This window comes from Lissotriton vulgaris, chromosome 7 (genome assembly GCF_964263255.1).
Source record: "Lissotriton vulgaris chromosome 7, aLisVul1.2, whole genome shotgun sequence".
In the NCBI taxonomy this organism is placed as follows: Eukaryota; Metazoa; Chordata; class Amphibia; order Caudata; family Salamandridae; genus Lissotriton; species Lissotriton vulgaris.
In genome coordinates, this window is record NC_141695.1 from 105,254,382 (window position 1) to 105,274,848 (window position 20,467).

Sequence of the window (20,467 nt, forward strand, 5' to 3'; positions counted from 1 at the left end):
CAAAAACTGTTTGGTTTAATATAAAATATATCAAATGACTTGCCTCGAGTCATTAAAAAAAAAAAAAAAAAAAAAACACATACACACACCAAAAGGGTGTGGTTCATTAACTCTAACAAACCCATTCCGTACAGTGATATAATCTACTGTGAAAAACCAAAATATCTTTTTTGATGTAAAAGTTTGTACCGCAGGTATAAATAAAGTGGAAGTCAGTCACTTGCAGCAGGGCAGGAAGTTTAGGCTGAGCTAAGATTTGTTCTCTTCAGTCTATAAAACTCTGCTTTTCCAGACAGGATATGCATATAACACAGTAGGGCCACATAGAATTATAGGGCCCAGCCATCACTGCCTCATTTCCATTGCTCGACCAGCGCTCGTAGCGAGGAAGGAGATGCTATTTATTTAAGGAGTTTTATATAGCGCCGGCAAGACCCATACGCATCAGAGCGCTCTACATCTGTGAATTTGTATTACAAATAGTGAGTATAATCACATCAGTTCACTTTCATTGCAAAAATCTTACAATCATACTTTTGGGGTAAGATCAAGATGAAATAGTGGATGATCAAGAGGGCGGACAAATAGCAGGGGGGGGGGGGGGGGGGGGGGGAGAAGATAAGTGTATTTGCGGCCGATGGGCATCCTGCTACTTCAGGAGTCGGTGAGGAGGAGATCATTTAGCTGTCTCTTGAAGCTCAAGGAGAGTTTTGTTCTGATATGTACTGGAATGGAATTCCAGATTTTAGGGGCACTGCTCTAGAAGGAGTGAGCCAGGGTTCTCAGTTTGTGGGATTTAGGTGGAATAAGGAGTGGGGTATTGGAGCGTCTTGGGTTGCTTGACTGGCCTGCCTTTTTTAGTTTTGAGACGAGGTAAGCTGGTCTCCCAGTGTGAAGGGCTTTGTTTGAGAGACCAGCAGTTGCAAAGCTGCAGTGAGCATTATTTGGGAGCAAATTTAGTTATTTTAGGAAAGGATAAAGGTGGTCATATTTTTTGATTCCTGTGACCGTTCCTGCAGCTGCATTGAGAGTGCTAAGAGGTGGGATTTCATGGTGCCTGTGAGGGTGGTGTCCCTGTAGTCTAACCTTCACAACACCATTGCTTATGTGGCAGATTTGAGGTCACTTGGCAGTAAGTAGGGTTTGATTGTGTTCAGAAGTTGCAGGTTGTAGCAGGCACTCTTTTTAACATGATCTTTCATGGTCAGTTTGGGGTCAAATCAGTTGACTAGAGATTTTGTGGAGCCGGCTGGGGTAAGATTGAAATTAACATCTATGGAGTTTAGCCATTCTTCCATTTGGGGGATTGGTTGGGCATGAGAAGAATTGCGGTCTTATTTTGGTTGAGTGTTAGGTGGTTGCGAGATAGTCAGTGTTGAACTTCTTAGAGGGTGGCATTTAGTTGGTATATGACTTATAGTGAGGAAATTTCCAAGTAGAGCTGGGTGTCATCCACTTATAGATGGATGGGGCGGGTTGCTTGGTTGGGAATGGTGCTGAGGGGCTCCATGTATATATTGAACAGTGTAGGCGATCAGACAGAGTTGTGGGGGTCACCCCAGCTGATTGTCATTGCATCCGAATTCAGATTGTTTGTTATTTGTTGAGAACAGTTTTGTAGAAACGTTGGACGTGTTTTGCAGTGTCAAAGTCTACAAGATCCCACTTCCGACATCCAGTCAGCTGCTAGTATTGCTTGGCAGCATGGACCAAGCCTGCTTCACCACGCATGCTACAATTACAGTGGTTTGCCCTGAACATGCTGCACATGGTGACAGCCGAACCTGTGCTTCTTTGCAACGCCTCTTCAAGGAGTGGGCCCTGGGAAGGTTTGCACGATCACCTTCCGAGCCACCCAAAGGCTGGTGAACATGCCTCTGAAGCAGAAATTATTCATAATATTTGAATATTTGTGAGATACCTACATTAATTTGGAAGATGCCGGACCTTACTTGGGCAATATTTGAGAACAAAAATATGTCGATGGAAATGAAAAGCAGGGCCAAGGCTCGAATGGCTGTTTTTTATCCTGTGGTAGGAAGACATCAGTAAAACATCTTCAGCTCACCCAAGTGCACTTTTAATATGGGTCTGACAGTTTAGTAAAGATAAATCATAGATGTTGACATAAGTGATGTAACCACACCCAAACTAGGAAACCCGCAACAAGGAGATTGTACAACCAGTGAACAGAAGTACTCTTGAATGCTTCCCAGTGCAAGATAAGGAAGCTTACAGCATAGGGCTATTAAATATTCCTCGTCCTGAATGAATACATGACAATGTGGTAATGCCATAAGAGTTTTGACTGTTTCTTAAAGGAGTTACGTAATTTGTGAGTATATCTGTTCTATATCTGTATCTATAGCTGTTAGGAGATTTGCATGTTGGAGTTGTTACTATCAGCTACAGAAGCCTGGAAGGGGTGCCGCTCGAGGCTCAAAACTTTGTGGGACCTTGCCTGCTGACTGACTGCCTTATCGGGGTTAACAACGTTACTGGGCACACTTGTGGTGTATTTTCGGGACTGCGAGGACCAGGTTGCCTAGCGCCCCCGACACCGGCCGCACCTGGGTCCTCTTCCCACCACGCCTCCCTATTTAGGATTCCCAACTCACGCGGGCGCCGGGCAAAGGGCAGCCGTCTGAGTCCGTCCGAGGTCGATCGTGGCCGGGCTGTGCCCCCCCTTTAAAATATCTTTTGGTTTTTATCTTTGTATTAGTTACTATCTGTTTATTGTCCCTCGGTTTATTTATACCCTGGTTATAGTTGAGGTAATTTATTGTTGTTCAGCGGTATTTTGTACTCTCTTTCTGTTCCCTATCACCGTGCTGTTGTGTGGACTACAGCTTTGGGGCACTAACCATTATGGCTTTACGTTCTGGGAAGAAAAGAATTGTAAAAGTCTCAACAAAGAATGGGGTGGTACTGGTACCCTTGATCATTTTTTTAAACGAGCATCGGGTATTTTAGAAAAGGGGATAGCCTTTGTTAAGAAGCGCTTATCCGTTGACCTTATAACAGGAAAACGCTCGTCCTTGGGCAAAATTGGGTCAGCAGTATCCCCTATTAAATTAAGCCATCAAGCCCTTGTAGTGATCCAAAGCCCAAGTCGAGATTTTAGATCTATGGCTTTGGACCTTGTGGCGGACTGTCCCTTACTAAATACCAATACAACCATATCCAGCACGACCACGACTAGTTTATCCATTAGTGTTGGTGATCCGCCTCTCTACCATAGTCCTGTACAAAAAACCCAAACTGAGGGTAAATCGAACAATTCTCGTCCCAGTAAAAGGAAAAGAGGAAGCCAACTCCAGAAAGGGGGCACTGCTAAAATGTCGAAAAACAATGGTTTAACACAGCCTATGCATACTTTACATACCATAAATAGCCCCCCCAATTCCCACGGTGGCGCCCATTGACACTGTTGATCAATGTATGTCTAGTAGATCAGATGACGATCTTTTGGGTAAAATAGGAATACTTGTGAAGTCCTTGATGTTACCCCTCTTAGAACGTACGAGGCTGATCAATTCTAAATTGGATCTCCTGGAAAACCAAGTTATAGGTAATTCCAATACGTTAGATAAACTAGTCAAAGGTCAACATAAATGAATGGAGTCACCGCCTAATTCTCAGAACAATGGGGTTGTACTTAAGATGGTTTCCTCAGTTATTACTGATTCATCGAACACTCAGTCGAGCCTTCCACGAGTGGAGTTGCCTCGTGTTTGTAATAATCCTCCGGCTTCTACTAAGGGCACGGCCACGAATGAAGGTGTGGCGTCTACAACTCAGCCCGCTCCTCGAGTGCCGGTCATTAGTGGACAGCCCAAAGGGCATGATAAACTGGGGAATGAGGCAGTCAAAGAGAGGCTTCAATGTGTAAATTTACCCCCCGAATCCGTTCCCTATACTATTATCTTGACGGGAGTCCCAGCCATTGGGGAGGATAAAATGGAATCATATAGGGACCTGAAAAATAAAGTCACCTTCTGGCTAAATAAGAATAGAACTCTCCCTCCCCAGTCTAAAACGGAGATCTTGAATGTCAGAAGAGTAAGCTGGGTTGGACACTGCCCTAAAGACCTAGAGGGCGATTGCGTAATAATTAACTTCAGGGACAAATGGGTGGTGGATTTTATCCGCAGAGAACCAAGGTTTGGAAGGGTGGGTGAAGTTCAATCTTTAGATCTCCACTACTTCTATCCCCAAAGAAGCAGCGACTCTCTGTCTCACCCATTTAAGCCTCGAGGGAGAAGTCCAATTAGAGGACCCTGCCCTGATCGGGCAACATACTTTCCATGTTTTCCACGCTTGTTTAACCGGTTTGAGCCCCTCTCAGGCTTGGAGGGAGTTGATGGACTTCTGTCCAAGCCAGGCTGTAACACCCAGTTCAAGAGCTCCAGAAGGGTTTCTGAGGGTATGTGTATACTGAGGGCTGGGGAAGATAGTAATGGTGATCTGGCACAGTGTAGGACTAAGGAGATGGTTATGGTGAGACTGAAAGACGTACAGGAGATGGACAGGACCCCCCGATCCTCTATTTAGTGACCTAGTAGATAGAGAAACACTGAATGTAGGTAGGACATCAGAGCCCAATCTAGGGTCCCCTGAATTAAGTCAACTTACCCTTCAGGATTCCTTACTCAAAATTGTCTCGTGGAATATTGCAGGGCTGAAGGGGAAAATAGATTTAGCAGAGTGGGCAGACTTTGTAGAGGATTATGATATCCTGATTTTTCAAGAAAGCTGGGCTCCTGATCCCATTTTCCAACTGGGGTATCTTAATTTTTTAAAACCCGCCATCAGGGGTAAAAAAGGCAGAGCATATGGTGGCCTAACAATCTGGGTGAGGCAGTCCCTTAACTAAAGGCCCTCTGAAGTGTCAGTGACCAACCCAGATATTCTTGGGATTAAGCTCAGTAAGGATAAATACCAGGAATTTTTTTTATTAATATATATGCGTGTGGTTTACCTGGAGGGCGGTGCCCGACAATTATTGGAGCATTAGACTCACTCCTGAATTCAATTGGAAGGGTCAAGTTTTTAGTTGTGGCGGGGGACCTAAACTGTACATTCGACCCACTTTAGTGTGAGGGTGAGGATGAGGACTTGTATGCCGAAGAAGATGTGCTATGGAATGTTCCACATCTTGAACTAAGCACAATTAAGAAGGGGACGGAGGCAGCTCTTCATTGGTTGGGACTGTCTCGAATGGGGGCTGAGAGCGGCAAATGGCCACTCAAACTCCGATAAAATGGGTCTCTTCTACTCAATATGCTATTCAGGCTCTGACTAATTCCACAGGGTCATCTGACCAGTTAATAGTTCTCCATGAACAGCTATTTGGTAAACTAAAAGTTCTATTAACCAAAACCGTTAAATCCGGACAAGCTCTGGCAGTGCCGCCAGGTAAAAAAATGGTATAATAAATCATGTCGACAGGCTTACAGTTACTTGACTAAAGCATAAAATCCAGGGTGGTAGACTATGTTAGAAAGGCAAGGCTCACGTATAAGAAGGCCCAAAGGGAAGCCAAACGAGTATGGGACGAAAATCGCTGGCAGGATTTTTACGAAGCGAGTAGGTCCTCTAATCAGATTACGTTTTGGCAGGTCGTAAAATGGGGTGGGAACCTGGATTCGCAAACTCCGGCGAACCATGTACCCGCTGAGAGCTGGGATGAGTACTATGCACCCCAATTTAAGGGCCCTGATCCAGATCCTGGGTGTGGCTTGGTCATTTCCGCGCCTGTGCCCCCATTGCCATGTTTGCCTCTAGTGTTTGAACACAACGACGCGGAGGCTGCGCTGGGATTGGTCCAAGCCGGCAAAGCTCCGGGTATGGACTGTATCCCGGTCGACTTATTCAAATATGATCCGTCGATTTGGGTGCCATATATCACTATCCTTGCAAATGCCATTGCAAAAGGGCACAGGTCCCGGTCTCATGGAAAGGGGCTGAAATCCTACCGATTTTTAAAAAGGGGGATCGTTCGGCCCCGGGCAATTATCGTCCGATAAGCTTAATAGATGCTATTCAGAAAGTTCTCTAGAATGGTATTGGCTAAAATACAGATTTGGATTGATAATGAGACTATTTTATCCCCTATGCAAGCTGGCTTTAGATCAAGCATTAGCACTATAGACCAGGTGCTCAGATTCATCATGATTTATTGGAAGGTGGTGTTATTGGGAGGAGGAACCTTATACGCAGCGTTCGTGGACCTTAGGTCTGCTTTTGACCTCATCCCAAGAGAAAAATGATGGGCTGCCTTGAGAAAAATGGGAATGCCCTGCGATTTGTTGGAATTAGTCATAAGATTACATGAGGATAATTTTGCAAGGGTAAGATGGGGCAGACAGGGGCAGGTAACCGAGCGATTTATAGGTAATCGCGGTGTTAGACAAGGGTGTGTTCTTGCCCCGACTTTGTTCCTGCTATTTATAAATCAAGTAGTGCAGTTCTTTGCAGACTCATCCACTGATACCCCTGTCCTGGGTGGTACAAAGTTTCCCCTTCTTATTTTTGCAGAGGACACCCTCATTCTCTCTAGAACACGCAAGGGACTCCAGACAGCGATAAGTTTGAGGTTTTCTGCAAATCGAATGACCTACAGGTGAATGTGAGTAAAACGAAATTTATGGTTCTAACAAAAAATAGACTGCTGAAGAGTCATGTAAGCATGAATGGCATGGAATTAGAACAGGTGGAAGTAATGACCTACCTTGGGGTAATCTTAGAATATAGGTTAAAATGGAAACCCCAACTCAAAGCACTCTGTTTAAAATTAGCTCGACTTACAGGGTGCCTAATCAAGGAGCAAAGAACCTCACAAACTAAAAGGATAGCGCCGGCATTAAAAAAAATATGATGCAAAAATAAGTTCTGCAATCATGTATGGCGTAGACCTATGGGGTTTTTCAGATCTTTCCCAGTTGGTAAAGGATTCAAAATAAATTCTTACGAAATCTGGTTGGTCTTCCACAATCTACTCCTATGAAACCCTTATTGCTCGATATGGGCTGCCGCTCAATTGTTGATGTAGCACGGTATAGGATGATAGCATTGTGGCGGAAATTATGGATAACACCGGAACTGGTTCTTTTTGCGAACGAGATCTCATATGTAAGATCAATTGCGGGTTCAGGCAATCTTCCCTGGTTTAGAGAAGTTAAGCTTATGTTGGGAAAAAAGGGCCTTAGTCTGTTGTGGACGGACCCCGGAAATAATGCCTTTCCTTCAAAAGGAGAATTTAAGGCATTATACTGGGCGTCTATAAAATATCAAATTGTCGCCCAGACAGAGTCCATCTCATTGACTGACAGTTTCCTGGTCCACAAGCTTGACCCCTCATTGGAGGAATACTGGGACGTCATCTCAAAGAGCAATGATAGAAAGCTTTGTCATCGGCTGAGAGTTGGGACGTTACCTGTGAGGACTTTTACAATTAAGTGGCGCGCAAAGTCTTCTGAGTATTGCCCTTGGTGTAGGGATCAAAGGGAATTAATAGGACATATTTTCTTTGCCTGCCCCGCTTACCTCGCCCCCCGGAGAAAATGGTAAAACCAATCTGTTCTAAATTGAGAACGAGGGTGAGCGCGGAGACGCTTGGCTTTTAAGAACTAACACATCTGAGATTGTGACTATAGCAGTTGCAAAGTTTTTGGGGTAGGCCTGGATTATCAGAGCTAGGCACCCATATACGAGTTGATTAACTGACAGTTTTACCTTTTTAATACAATCGTACGTCTGTAATTGTAATTTAATAATGTTTTATGCTTCATCTGGTTGTAAAATATGTTCGACCCCTTACACAGTGATTTTTTGTGTGCCGAAATTAACTGTTGCACCCTAGGGTTGTATGAAATTAGTTTCTAATGTTTTTATCTGGGCCATCTTGTCTTTTAATACTGTTAAGACTATTGTTCTTTATGTATAATTTTTATGTGTGATGTCTTTTATGATGAAATATTTTGAATAAAGGCGTATGAACTGAACTGAAGTATCACCCTCCAGGTGCTAAGAGGTCTTCTTGCAGACATTAATTGTGTTTATTGCACCTTATGTCTTGGCCTCTCAGAAGTTCCTACTATTGGGTAACTTTAATTACCACGGCGAAAACTCTGATGATCCTTACGTCACCCAATTTTAGTGGATGTCTAATCTCTTGGATTGCAGCAGATGGTGTGTGGCCTTACACAAAAGGCAGTTCGTATGTTGGATCTTATTTTTACTTCACCTTCCTCCTTTGCAGATGTGGACAGAGAACTGTATTTGTCATGACTTCTTAATGATCTCCAGCATATACTGCACCTCTCAGGAAATCATTCCTTGTCTCTTCTAAAAGTTCTGCCCCATGGTATTCAGATGCCCTGAGCCACGAGAAGTCAGTTTTCAAAAATCTTGAATGCAAATGGCACTCCACTAATTCCCTTAAGGACCAAGCGGTATACCAGACCAGGCTTGGAGTTTATCATAATTTGATCAGGTCAGCCCAGAAAGCTTTCCGAGCAATCTCAATTGAGAAAGCAGAGAACTCAACTAAAGAGCTTTATAGAGCATTAAATAACTTTGTGAAACCTGGTGCCTGTATCACTACCATTGCAGCCTCCAAGGATGTATGTGATAATTTAGCTGACTTTTTTAAAGACAAAATTAAGTCAATTTAAAGAATCTGTCAGCTGTCCCTGGTTGCCTTCAGTACGATTCACTTAAATCAGCCTAATCCTACAGCCACGTGTAGCCTGGATAAATTCACACACTGCACTGATGTTCAGGTGTTGGATATGCTATCCCACACAAAGTGTGGCTCACCTCTGGACCCCTACCCTCCCAGAGTAGCAGCTAGGTTAGCAACCTGTCCTGAACCTGCAATTAAAGATCTATACAATCTTTCTCTGACTAGAGCCAAAGTGCCTAAGGAATGGAAGAGTGCATTGGAATCTCCGCTGCTTTAAAAAAAAAAAAAAAAACAGCAAATACAAAGGTTTTCTTCAACTATCCACTGATCTTGTCGTTACCTCAACTTGCAAAATCTCTGGAAAGGCTTGTTATTATTATTATTATTATTACAGGGGTTTATAAAGCGCCTGGTGACGCCTCCCGGCGTGTCCCCGCGCTGTGGAGAGAGAGTCAATAGGAGGACGCAGAAAAGGCTATCATCCTGGACTCTTCGCAATCTGCCTTTAGAGAGGTCCACAGCACTGAGATTGCACTGTTGGCTGTGGTTGACAATATCCGGATCACTCTAGATGCAGGTACCCCACTTATGATGGTGCTGCTGAATCGGTCAGCAGTGTTTGATACGCTCTCTTATTCCATCCTAATCCGCAGGCTTCACGGGGCTGGGCTGCATGGCAGGGCACTACACTGGCTATGTGACTTCCTTCCAAACCACCGTGAGTGGGACGGGTATGCTCAGACATGAGTTCCGTGCTCTCCATGCCACTGGAATCAAGCTATCCAGGCTGATGAGGGCTGATAGCCCGAAACCGGTCCTTGGATGCTTGTTTCCAGTCCAGGGAAGACCTGGCTTGGCAGTTCGGGCTGGACTGTTCCCATGGGGAAGAGGGTCAAGACTGATTTGCATATGGCTGGGTTCAAACTGGAAAGGCATGGTGAGCAAAAAAACGATGGATTTAGGCCCAGATCTCTGTACTGGGGTGAATGTATGATATTGTTCTGCATTCTGTCCATCAACTGTTGTTTTTGCATTCCTTCCAAACCAAACACAACAAGTCTGCCTGAACTCCTTCAAGTTACATATGATGAGAGTGAACAAAGGAGTGCCCCAGGGCTCGTGCCGGACCCCAACCCTCTTTAGTATTTACTTAGCTCCACTTACCCAGATCATGAGAGCCTTTAGGTGTGGAGATCATGTATTACGCTGACAACACCAAACTCCTTATTTCATGTGGCCCGATCCAGAAAAAGTAAAAAGCAAATTTACTAATTGCATGAGGGAAGTGTCTCCTTGGATGACAAGCAACTACCTCCAATTAAACAGCGAAAAGACAGACATTATGCTTTAGGCTTCGCCTAAGCAGGCAGTGAAAATGCTTGGAGTGAAGTTGGATCTATTGCATTCCATGAAAGATCAAGTTAATGCCACCTGTGGCACCCGCTTTGCAACTATGAAGCTTTTCAAAAAGGCCCTCCATGGCTTTCCGACAGCGCTAGGAACACTCTTGTCCAGGCTCTCATCACCAGCAACCTCGACTGTGGGAATGCCCTGCTGGCATCAGTAAATTACACCTTGCTGTCCAAGTTGCAAGTGGTCTAGAACACTGCTGCTAGGCTAATCTTCCTCCTGGCTTGCCCTCCTCCCTATACTCCGGAAGCTTCATTGGCTGCCAATTAGAAAACACCTAGGGCCAGATGTATCAAGACTTTTGCGACTCGCAAAGGCCGAAATTCGCAGAATTTCGGCCTTTGCGACTCGCAAACGGCCGATTTGTGATTTTTGATATGTATCAAAAAAATCGCTATTTAAGGAATCGCAATTATTTGCAATTCCTTATTTTGCCATAGCATTTAAGGAATCGCAAATTTTGCGATTCCTTAAATGATATGTATGACACATTTTTGGTTTGCGAATTTGTGTTAAGAAATCACAATTTACCACCAACTTGTAGATTTCTTTTAAAAATGCCCTAATAGGCATTTGTAAGGGTGGCATGTGCCACTCATACATGCCCATAGGTCATGTATGTGTGCCACATGCACACACATGTAGATTTGAGGGGTGCAGCAGGGTGTCTTTGAGACACCCCTGCACCCTTGAAATAATTCTCAAATTGCGATTCGCAATTTGAGAATTATTGCACTATCATTCATATGGGCCTCCTGGCCCATAGGAATGCATTGGAAATTATTCTTTATTCTTTATTTGCGAATTCCCAAAATGCGAATTCGCAAATAAAGAATAAGGAATCGCCTACATAAAGTTATAAATTCTGTAATTCCGTTTTGCACACAGTCCGTCAGTGTGTCTTAGCATGGAGAGGAGACCGTATAGATTCACAGAATGCACACGTGCGCTGTGTTATATGAATAACGAACGCTTTTTCCTCCCCATTTGGTCTAGAACAGGGCACTAGACAGGGTTGTCCATTATCCCCGTCCTTATTCCTCCTGGCGATTGAGCCTTTTCTATACTACATAAGGGAAAACCCTGACATCGCTGGAATCCGGTTCGCTGACTGTACAATTAAACTCACGGCTTATGCAGATGACGTGTTGGTCATGAGTGAACAAGCTGACAAGGCTATCCCGGCGCTAATGTCCACAATAGAAGAATTCTCAGCTGTTTCTGGATACTCCTTGAACAAGGATAAAACTGAGGTGAAGTCATTGAATAACCTATGTGATAAAACCATCCTGGGCGACTCTGGGCTTACCTGGCAGTCGAAGAGTTTTAAATATTTAGGACTGGAATTTGAAAAGGACTTGATATCCACCTTAAAAATTAATGAAGAGCTGCTCTACAAAAAAATACAAAAGCTATTAGACGGCTGGTCTCCTAAATTCCTATCGTGGTGGGGTAGGGCTGAAACACTAAAAATGATGATCAGTCCTATGGTAAATTACATGGCATGTATGCTCCCCATGACCTTCACGGAGGACTTTTTACATAAAGTTGATAAATTGATCTCGGGTTTCTTGTGGAAAGGGAAGAAACCGAGAATTGCCATGAAAAAATTGCAACTCCCAAAGCTTAAAGGGGGATTAGGATTACCAAATTTCAGAAGCTACCAGTCCGCCTTTCTCTGCAAGCAGGGAGCCTCCTGGTTTATCGAAGACCCTGTTTACACGCCCTTATGGGTCAATATTGAGAAATCCATCATAGGCAAAGCCCCGCTCTCCGCTGTCCTAACAATGGACCTCTCACACCTCACAAACTCTAAATACATCATGCTCAATACCAAGAGAGCACTTCTGCGGATAGATCGCGTTCACGCCACTGGTCAACAAATCCACAATTCCTCCTCTGCGTCTTTATGGCATAACCCGTCTATTAAAATTGGCGGATCGCCCATCATATGGGACCACTGGTCTGATAAAGGTATTAATGTGGTCTCTGACCTATACGAAAATAATATGCCGCTGCCATTCTCGACTCTACAGGCTAGACACTCCCTGCTACCGATCGACTTTTATGCTTTCTTAAAGCTAAAGTCAGCCTTATCCACTAGAGCATTCAAGCTCGTGACGCCTTGGCTAAAAGCTATGCTACCACACTTTCAATCCTCTGGACATTTTGTCTCAAAGATATATAAACTACTCACGCCAACGGCCAACAAGTCGATGAGGCGCAATGAGATAAAATGGGAATCAGAAATAAACAACACTGGAATAAGTATAGACTGGGTCAGGATACATGCATCAGCACTCACACACAAGGTATCACCGATACTATCACAGACCAAATATATGATTATTAACAGGGCGTTTTGGACCCCACAGAGACTATTTAAGGTTGGCCTGCGGGACACACCGAAGTGCTGGAACTGCTCCTCTGGTATTGGTGACCTCCCACACATGCTGTTTGATTGCCCCATGCTTCACACCTTTTGGACAAAAATCTTTGACTACATTGGACACACGTTTGACATACATCCCACAAGGGAATTCATCTACATTCTCCTAGGAGCCTTAGATCCATCACTAAAGGGGGACCATGATCGCCAGCTCTTGGACCTTCTACTAACATTAGCATGTAAGGTGATCCTATGCAATTGGAAATCAACATGTGAGGTCTCCTTCAATGCATGGAAGGAGTGGCTGTCCTGCATTAGGGGCACTGACAATCCCGCTTTACACTCATCACCATGGCAGGTCACCAACAAAAAATTATGGTCTTCATTGGACCAGGCCTCCTTCACCTTTGACCCACCCTGAAGATCTAAATGATGAGGTCTTTACTCAGTGAATTGTAGGGTGCATGCTGCATGAACTGTAATGGCTATATCTTGTGCTCACGGGCTTGACAATCTTATAACCATAAAGCGGGAACGATGAAGTGTAAATGGTACTATATGACTTGATTTAGACCGAGGGCTCTACGGAACTATATACAAATGTGAGTATGCAATGTTGGTACTTTATTTCCCTTTAATGTATACGCATTGTTTTATGTATAATCCATGTCTGATTGCGGTATCTTTGAAACATGACTAACTCTTCTGATGCCTTCTTGCCGCTATCACTTCTGTTACCATTTCTGTTATTTTTCAATAAAAATATGATTTGAACTAAAAAATAAAAAAAAAAATAAAAAATAGAATAAGGAATCGCAAAAAAATTGCGATTTTGTACATACATACCGTTTTGCGAATTCTAAATAACGATTCGCAAAAAATCGCATTTTAGGATTCGCAAAATGGTATCTTGATACATCTGGCCCCTAATCTTTAAACTGTGTTGTCTGACACGTAAGGCACTTCACAAATCACATCCTGCATACATGTCTCTCCAATTAAAACCCTAGCTGCCCTCCAGATGCCTTAGGTCCGCTGATAAGTCACTTCTGGCTATCCCGTGCATATGGACCTCAAAACAAGGGAGCAGATCGTGCTCATACCCTGCCAGCTATCACTGGAACAAACTTCCCCCTAGCCTTTGCTCATGCTCCGACTTTACCTTCTTCAGGAAGGGGCTGAAGACTTGGTTATTTTAGAAATCTCCCCTCTCTAAGCAGTACAGCGCCAAGATGCTTCTTCAGGAGTGATTTGTGCACTATATCAAATGTTTTGATCTTATCACAGCATACAACAGTCCTTTAATGTCTTTCATTCAATCTTTTGTGTGTTAGTTACCGAAGTTGCACTTGTTTTGTTATGTTATGTGTGAGAGGACTGTGTGATCTTCCTTCTCATACTGCCACCTATATGTAACTTATACATTGCGTTACGGAAGGCTGCACTGCTGACGTCCATGTCACCTTCTTGTGTTGTGGAGGTAGGCATAAAACTTTACACTACACGGAAGAACAAATGATTCAAACTGATAATACTTGCTTAGTTCAATGATTTAAAAAAAAAACAACAAAAAAAAAAAGGAGGGAATCCTTAGGTTTTACGTAAAAAACAAGCAGTTTTTGAACTAGAGTAGGTGACTTTGCAAAATTTTAAAACATCGCTGACTGATAGCTCCATGTCATGTAAGATACCTCTGGCCAATTCTGGCATTTAGCCACAACACTTTGAATGCAGGAGCTCCTCCTAGGATGAACGTTTTAAAAGCAAAACTAGAATAACCAGAATGCAATATACTGTTATTTGGGGAATAAAAATAATGTATAGATTTCATCCTAGGTCATTAGGCCAAAGTGCAAAATTGTGAAAGCAAAATAGAGTAGTTCCAGGCTTTGTCTTTCCTTCTTGCCTACAAACATGGGTTAAGAACGGTTAGTAATGGGGGCCTCTAATTGGCATCGGTTTACACCTTTGTCCAAATAGGGACCCTTGCTTCTAGTTAGGAAGAGGGGTATACACTCCTAAAATAACCCCTGCTCACCCCCTTTGTAGCTTGTGTAAAGCATTTGTGAAAAATAAGTAATCTTTACTAGACTTAACACAAGACCAAATGACAAAACTCCACAATACAGTATCACGAATATGACTTTAAAATTGTAGAAATAGCTTAGTTCAATATAGATGGTAAATGCAACACTTAAATCTCAAAGTACCTTAGATGAATGGGCAAGAAAATACCTACTTTCTAAAAATTGTATTTTCAAACACAGCATGTAAAAATAACCCACACCAAAAGATTTATTTTAACATTCTGAGTTGAGGCATACAAAACTCATTTTTCTACCTTGCTCCCTGGTCAGTTAGGATTATAAGATGTTATAATCAAACTGCCCAATCTGGCCAATGGAAACAGGTAGCCTTGCAATAGTGAAAAACAAAATTGGCTGTAATTCACTATCAGGACAGCCACACACATCAGAGCATGTCCTACCTTTCACATACAATGCACCCTGACAATAGGGGTGACTAACCTGTAGAAAATGGAATGTGCAGGGACTGGCAGGTGGGTGCACTTGCCAAGTTGATATGGCAGTCCCAGACTGTACACAGGCTCTGCAATGGCAGGCCTGAGTCGCACTTTACAAGCTGCTTCTGTGGGTGGCACAACCAGTGCTACAAGCCCACCAGCAGCATTTGATTTACACGCCCTGGGCACCCATGGTGCACTATGCTAGGGTCTGACAAGTAAATCAAATAGCCAATCATGCAGTCACTAATCCCTTACAACAGTTTACAATAGGGAGCACTTTCACTTTGGCACTGAACAGCAGTGGCAGAGTGCCCAAAGTATCTAGACCAACAAAAACATAGCAAAAACACAGGAGGCAACAGCAAAAAAAAAAATGGAAGGGAGATGCACCTAGAGCAGAGTTCTTCAAACTGTGGGATGAGCCCCCTTAGGGCGGAGGCTGTATTCACAGGGGCGCAAATGGCTCTTTAAGTACTTGCAAATGAGGAAGGCCTGGAAGCGCGATTTTATTCATTTGGTGCGTTTCCAGGCCATCTTGATTTACATACAGAAGCTGAAGGGCTTTAAGACAGTGTGAACTGTGATCCTGGATGCCCTGAGGTGAGGGTCAGTGAGTGTGGCATGGCATGGCAGGGTGAAGGATATCGCTAAAAAGAGCAATTTATTCTTTAATAGGTTTGCTATTTTCCCAAACTTCAGGAAATTGCATACAAAAAAAATTTGCACATGTTAAATGGAAAATAAATGAAGATTTAACAAAACAATTTGACTACAAAACCTCAGTTGCCTATTGCAATCAAAGTAGATGTATGTTTGTGACCAGAAAGCAGCACCGCTGGAATTATGCAGCAGGAAAGGACCAAATTTATGCAGCAAGGTTAAATAAATTATGTTGCAGGAAAATGCACAATACAAATTAATGTGGCACCTTTTATGATGAGTATTTCATTGTGTTTCCATTTGTACACGTGTAAATATTGTCTGGGCAAAGATTTCACTTCATTAGTACCAGATTACCACCAAAATACACCAACCAGCAACTGAAAGATGACAAATCGCCTATTGTGAAGGGCTGTCCTCTGTGTGGCAACATGCTGCTACATTTTTTCATACCTTTTCATCCGTTTCAGCTAGAAACATTTTTTAAATTTGTAGATTATGCAGCAGATGATTAATTAAGTGGCACATGCATAATTATGTGGAAAATTCCACAGATTGAATAATTTCAGTGGTCCTGCCAGAAAATCACAAAACTGAACTCTAGATGGCACAGTGTAGAATAGTGGCATGTGTATATATAGTGCTACAAAGTCCAACCAGTGACAGACAACACTGAATATTAAAGTCATCATTTGTATCTACATATTCGGGTAATAAGTAATCAGACCACCCCTACAAAAATTTTAATGAGTGTTCGTTAAAAAGAACTATTCAAGAACTCAGCTGGTGACATGCTCAGTCCATCGCAAAAATAAAAAAACCTTTGTGGAACCACAAGTGGCTCCATAGGTTAAGCCTATACTGGCTCCTGATAACTGACCGACCCGTGGGCAAATCACCATATCCACGTGCCAAAGAACAAAAATTCTGAGTGTGTAATGTAACTGGTGCCCTTGTAAAGGAACGCTCCAATACCCTTGGGCCGAGTTTGCGCAGAATTGAAATCCAAATAAGTAAAAGCTACAGAGCCTGTTTCAAGACCGTAGTGATCATCAGGCATTAGTGGGAGACGGCTGAAGGAGACAGAGGAGATACCCTTCTACTCAGGGCCGCAGATATTTATCACTAGTGCAACAGGCGTTGTATTTGTGCTTTTATGATATGTGATTTGTACAATAACAATTGAATAAAGCTTTCCTTGACTTGACACAGGCGTTGCTGCATTGGCGCCTGGTGAACACAACACACCCATTATGGGGAGCAGAATTTGTTGGTCAGTTTCTGCGTTTTGTTTGATGAATTTGCTCTTTGCAGGTTTCAGATTTTTTGTGACTTTTGAGCTACTGAAAAAGTATCCATGAAATGATCCCATTAGTCCCGACCCCCTGCTCTCAGTCCTGCCCCTGCCATAGTGTTGAGTTGGGGGCAACTTTAAAATATTTTGCTTTCGGGGGGCTTTAGAGAAAAAAGTTTGAAGACCTCTGGCCTAGAGGGTGAGAAGGCAGACATCACCAGTCTGATGCAAATTCCAGGACCTCACTGCTCATTGTGGTTACATTAGCATAAAAAAACTGGTTTAGAAACACCAGAAAGGAAAAGTAATGCCGTCAACCCCCTTTCCAAATACATCCTCTGCATAGACAGATGTTGATTAGGTAGTAGCAGGCGCGCTACACCCATTGGCCTCAAAGGGCATCAGCCCCCCCCCCCCGTCGTGTGTGGCAGCCCGGGATGAGACACTTCCCGGGCCTGCTCACAGCCGCAACCGAGTATTCGCGCAATAACTACACTCCACGTTGTTACTTGAAGCGTAAAAGGCCATTTTATTAGGACAAGGTTGCAATCATTTAGACTTATTAACAGTACATCAATGCAAGAAATGTACGTTCCCATCCCATACCCCACGCATTCTCCATTCTGCCTTCTCAAAACCATCTCATCTGTTAGACCCTTCTCCATTCACTCGATAACCTCCTTCCTTTCCCCATTCTCACCTTCACTTGCCCTCCAAGCATCCTCTGTTGACTTTGTCTTCATTGCTCATTGCCTCCCGTGCCCCGCTATCAGTCACTTGTGTACCGTTCTCCCCCCACCCGAAGGGTGGATCCACCCGTATGTGACTCCCCAACCCTCCAAAGTACCGTAACGCCTTTGCTCCGCAACCTGCCCTAAACTGGCACCCCAGACCTAAAAACCACCCCTAGTCCTTCGCTGAAAACCTGTAGGGTGGGTGGGCAAACTTTCTAAAGCCTCGCGGTGATGCTCAGGTGTCAGGAAGGAGGTCGGATCTTCCTCTCCTGACACCTTAAATGGCCTCCCAATCCCACCATTTCCTTTAACCCCTCTAGCCACGCCCCCTACCTTGTCCTTCAGCTGCGACCTTCACTTCCGCCGGGGCCGCATTCACAGGTCTTTAAAAGACATTGTGCATGTGAATGGGGATTTGTTGTTGTTTCACCCCTTCCAAGAGCCCCTGCAGCGCAACTCTGCCGATTGCCTAAAGATTCAGCCCCCCCCCAAAGGTTCTCTTAGCCCCCGCCCCCGAAATTTGGCTCTAGTTGCGTCTCTGGGTAGTAGCCCACACCACCGTGACAGGCACCCTCACTGAACAATTGCAGCGGGTGCCGCCCGAGAGGGAAACCGGTGTCCCATTCAAACCCACTATCCATATAACTCTGATATATGTGATTATTTACTTTCCAAATGAATATAGCGGGAACGTGACCAGATGAAATCAGAGCGCTGTAAGTGAGCGCCAGTTACAACACACAATGTCACATTCCTGTTTTTAGGTACGGAGCAATTGATTTGCCCAGAATCACATGATTTTGAGTCAACGCAAACACTGGATCTTGCTTCTACAGTTCCAAAGCCTACAGCTGTGGCCGGCACGCCACATCCTCTCTCGTACACTTTCTGCATTGAACAGGTGTTTATAGAGCGCCCCGCGAGGGCATGGATTCTTTTTTCTCTGCTTGAACGGAAAGTAAATCACATGATTCATTTCTAGGCTTATTCTGTCGAGCAGTAATCTCCCTAGCACGGCGCCCCCGTGACGAAACGACACTGGGAAGTGTCTTCCCAGTGTGTTCTTGTGGTTTGAGAGTCTGCCATTTATTGCAGTATTATCCTTCTACCTGTGTTTGGTACTCGTGTGCAACTTGCACCCGTCACTTTCTCTTGCAACACACAGTTTTCTACCTCTTACATTTGTTTGTTTTCGATACTTGCACAAGTGCCACCAGTGCCTACGTAACGTTTGTTCTTGTGCTTGAGTGTCCTCCATATATTGCAGTATTTTACCTCTATGTTTACTTTGTACGCTTTTGTAACCTGCACACATCACTTTTTCCTCCTGTAATGCACCTTTTGCTACCTCTTGTATTTTGTTGGCTCACGATTGTAATGTAACGTTTACTTTTGTATTTTGCTCACTTGTAATGTCTCATGTATCAGTTCTGTTCCTATTGTGAAGCGCTCTGACACCTTCGGGTAAAGTCCACGCTATATAAAAACGCATAAATAAATAAAAAATAAAAAAAAATGAAACCCTTCATATGCATTCTGCCCGGATACGACGACTCCCACCTGTGGGCATGTGACTTTTCCACGCCTCGGATGATGCGAAGTAATGTGATGCAACCATCGGCCAACACTCTAGGAACGATTCTCACAACACCATTTCACAACCACGACTTATTCGCCAAACTTCAAAGCCTGCATCATCACCAGGCCATTCATAAAGAGCGAGTTGAATTCGAAGTATATATACTTTGTGCCCCCACCCCCCGATGAATAAGTTGTGGGGGGAGGGGGTGGGGCAGATCGATTCAGGGTCACACACCAAGACCTACCTGGATCGTTGCTCGCCAGGAGGGTCTCTGTGACCTCAAGGTCCCCCGTGTCTTCTCCATCGCCGCCCCCTGCTCTCGGTTGCAGCCCGTGCGCCATGGAGCTCGCAGGCCAGCCTGCTCACAGCTGTGGCGCACTTTCTTCCCAGTCTGGAATTCCCCTTCCTGGTAGACAAGCCCCTTCCAGCCACCCAATCAAAAAACACTTTGTGCAGCACATGCTTTTTTTATACGACCTAACTAGGAGAGCATTTAAAGTAACAGTTCCGATATGTTGTTTTTTAATATATAAACGAATGTTTATTAAAACGTTTTGAAGATGTATGAATGTTATACATCTATTTCTTGTAAAATATTTGTTTTTCTGGCTGACTCGTCAAGAATTGTGAATTCTCGTCAGAACTGGCAAGATGTTAGTTTGCTCAGTCGTGGCAATTTCATGTTTTCCTTGGGTCTGTGTATGGCATCTCTAGGTCTTATGTGTGATACTTTGAATCACACTTTGTAACAAACGGAGAATTTAGATATGTAAAAGTGATTATTTTATAGGCCACCCGGTTTTGCATCATAAATCTGTAAATGTTGTAATAAACCAAAAATATTTTAATATAGTGTTTTTTCGCAGCACCTAATCGAAACCACTGAATAAAAGTGGAGAGACGGCGCGAGCGCGCAAATTAGTCAAGGGAAATTCACAGCGATACAGGTAGACTTTGTGGATCACCTTAGCGATCCTCCAACTACGCAGGTCGTTTTTAAAATTGTACTCGTTTTTATGCCAAAATTTAACTGCACTGCTAGGACTGTAACACTGTGCCATTTGCTCTTTTAATAATGCACATTCTGTACCTCACCTAATAGGCGAACAGCACCTAATAGGCGAACAGCACCTCATATGCCTGTAATCTCCCCGGTCCACTGCAGTCATTAGCGGGCTGTTT

The 20,467-nt window shown here is 43.7% G+C and overlaps 1 protein-coding gene across 1 annotated transcript in view; it reads right to left on the bottom strand.

The window, feature by feature from the left end:
• Positions 1 to 19,723, bottom strand: part of LOC147700918 (C-type lectin domain family 2 member B-like) — a 95,173-nt gene extending 75,450 nt beyond the window's left edge. The window contains exon 1 of the mRNA XM_086929772.1: positions 19,530 to 19,723. Coding sequence (XP_086785898.1) covers positions 19,530 to 19,626 — 97 coding nt within the window. The 5' untranslated portion in view covers positions 19,627 to 19,723. The remainder of the gene's footprint in view (positions 1 to 19,529) is intronic.
• Between the last annotated feature and the right edge of the window lie 744 nt (positions 19,724 to 20,467).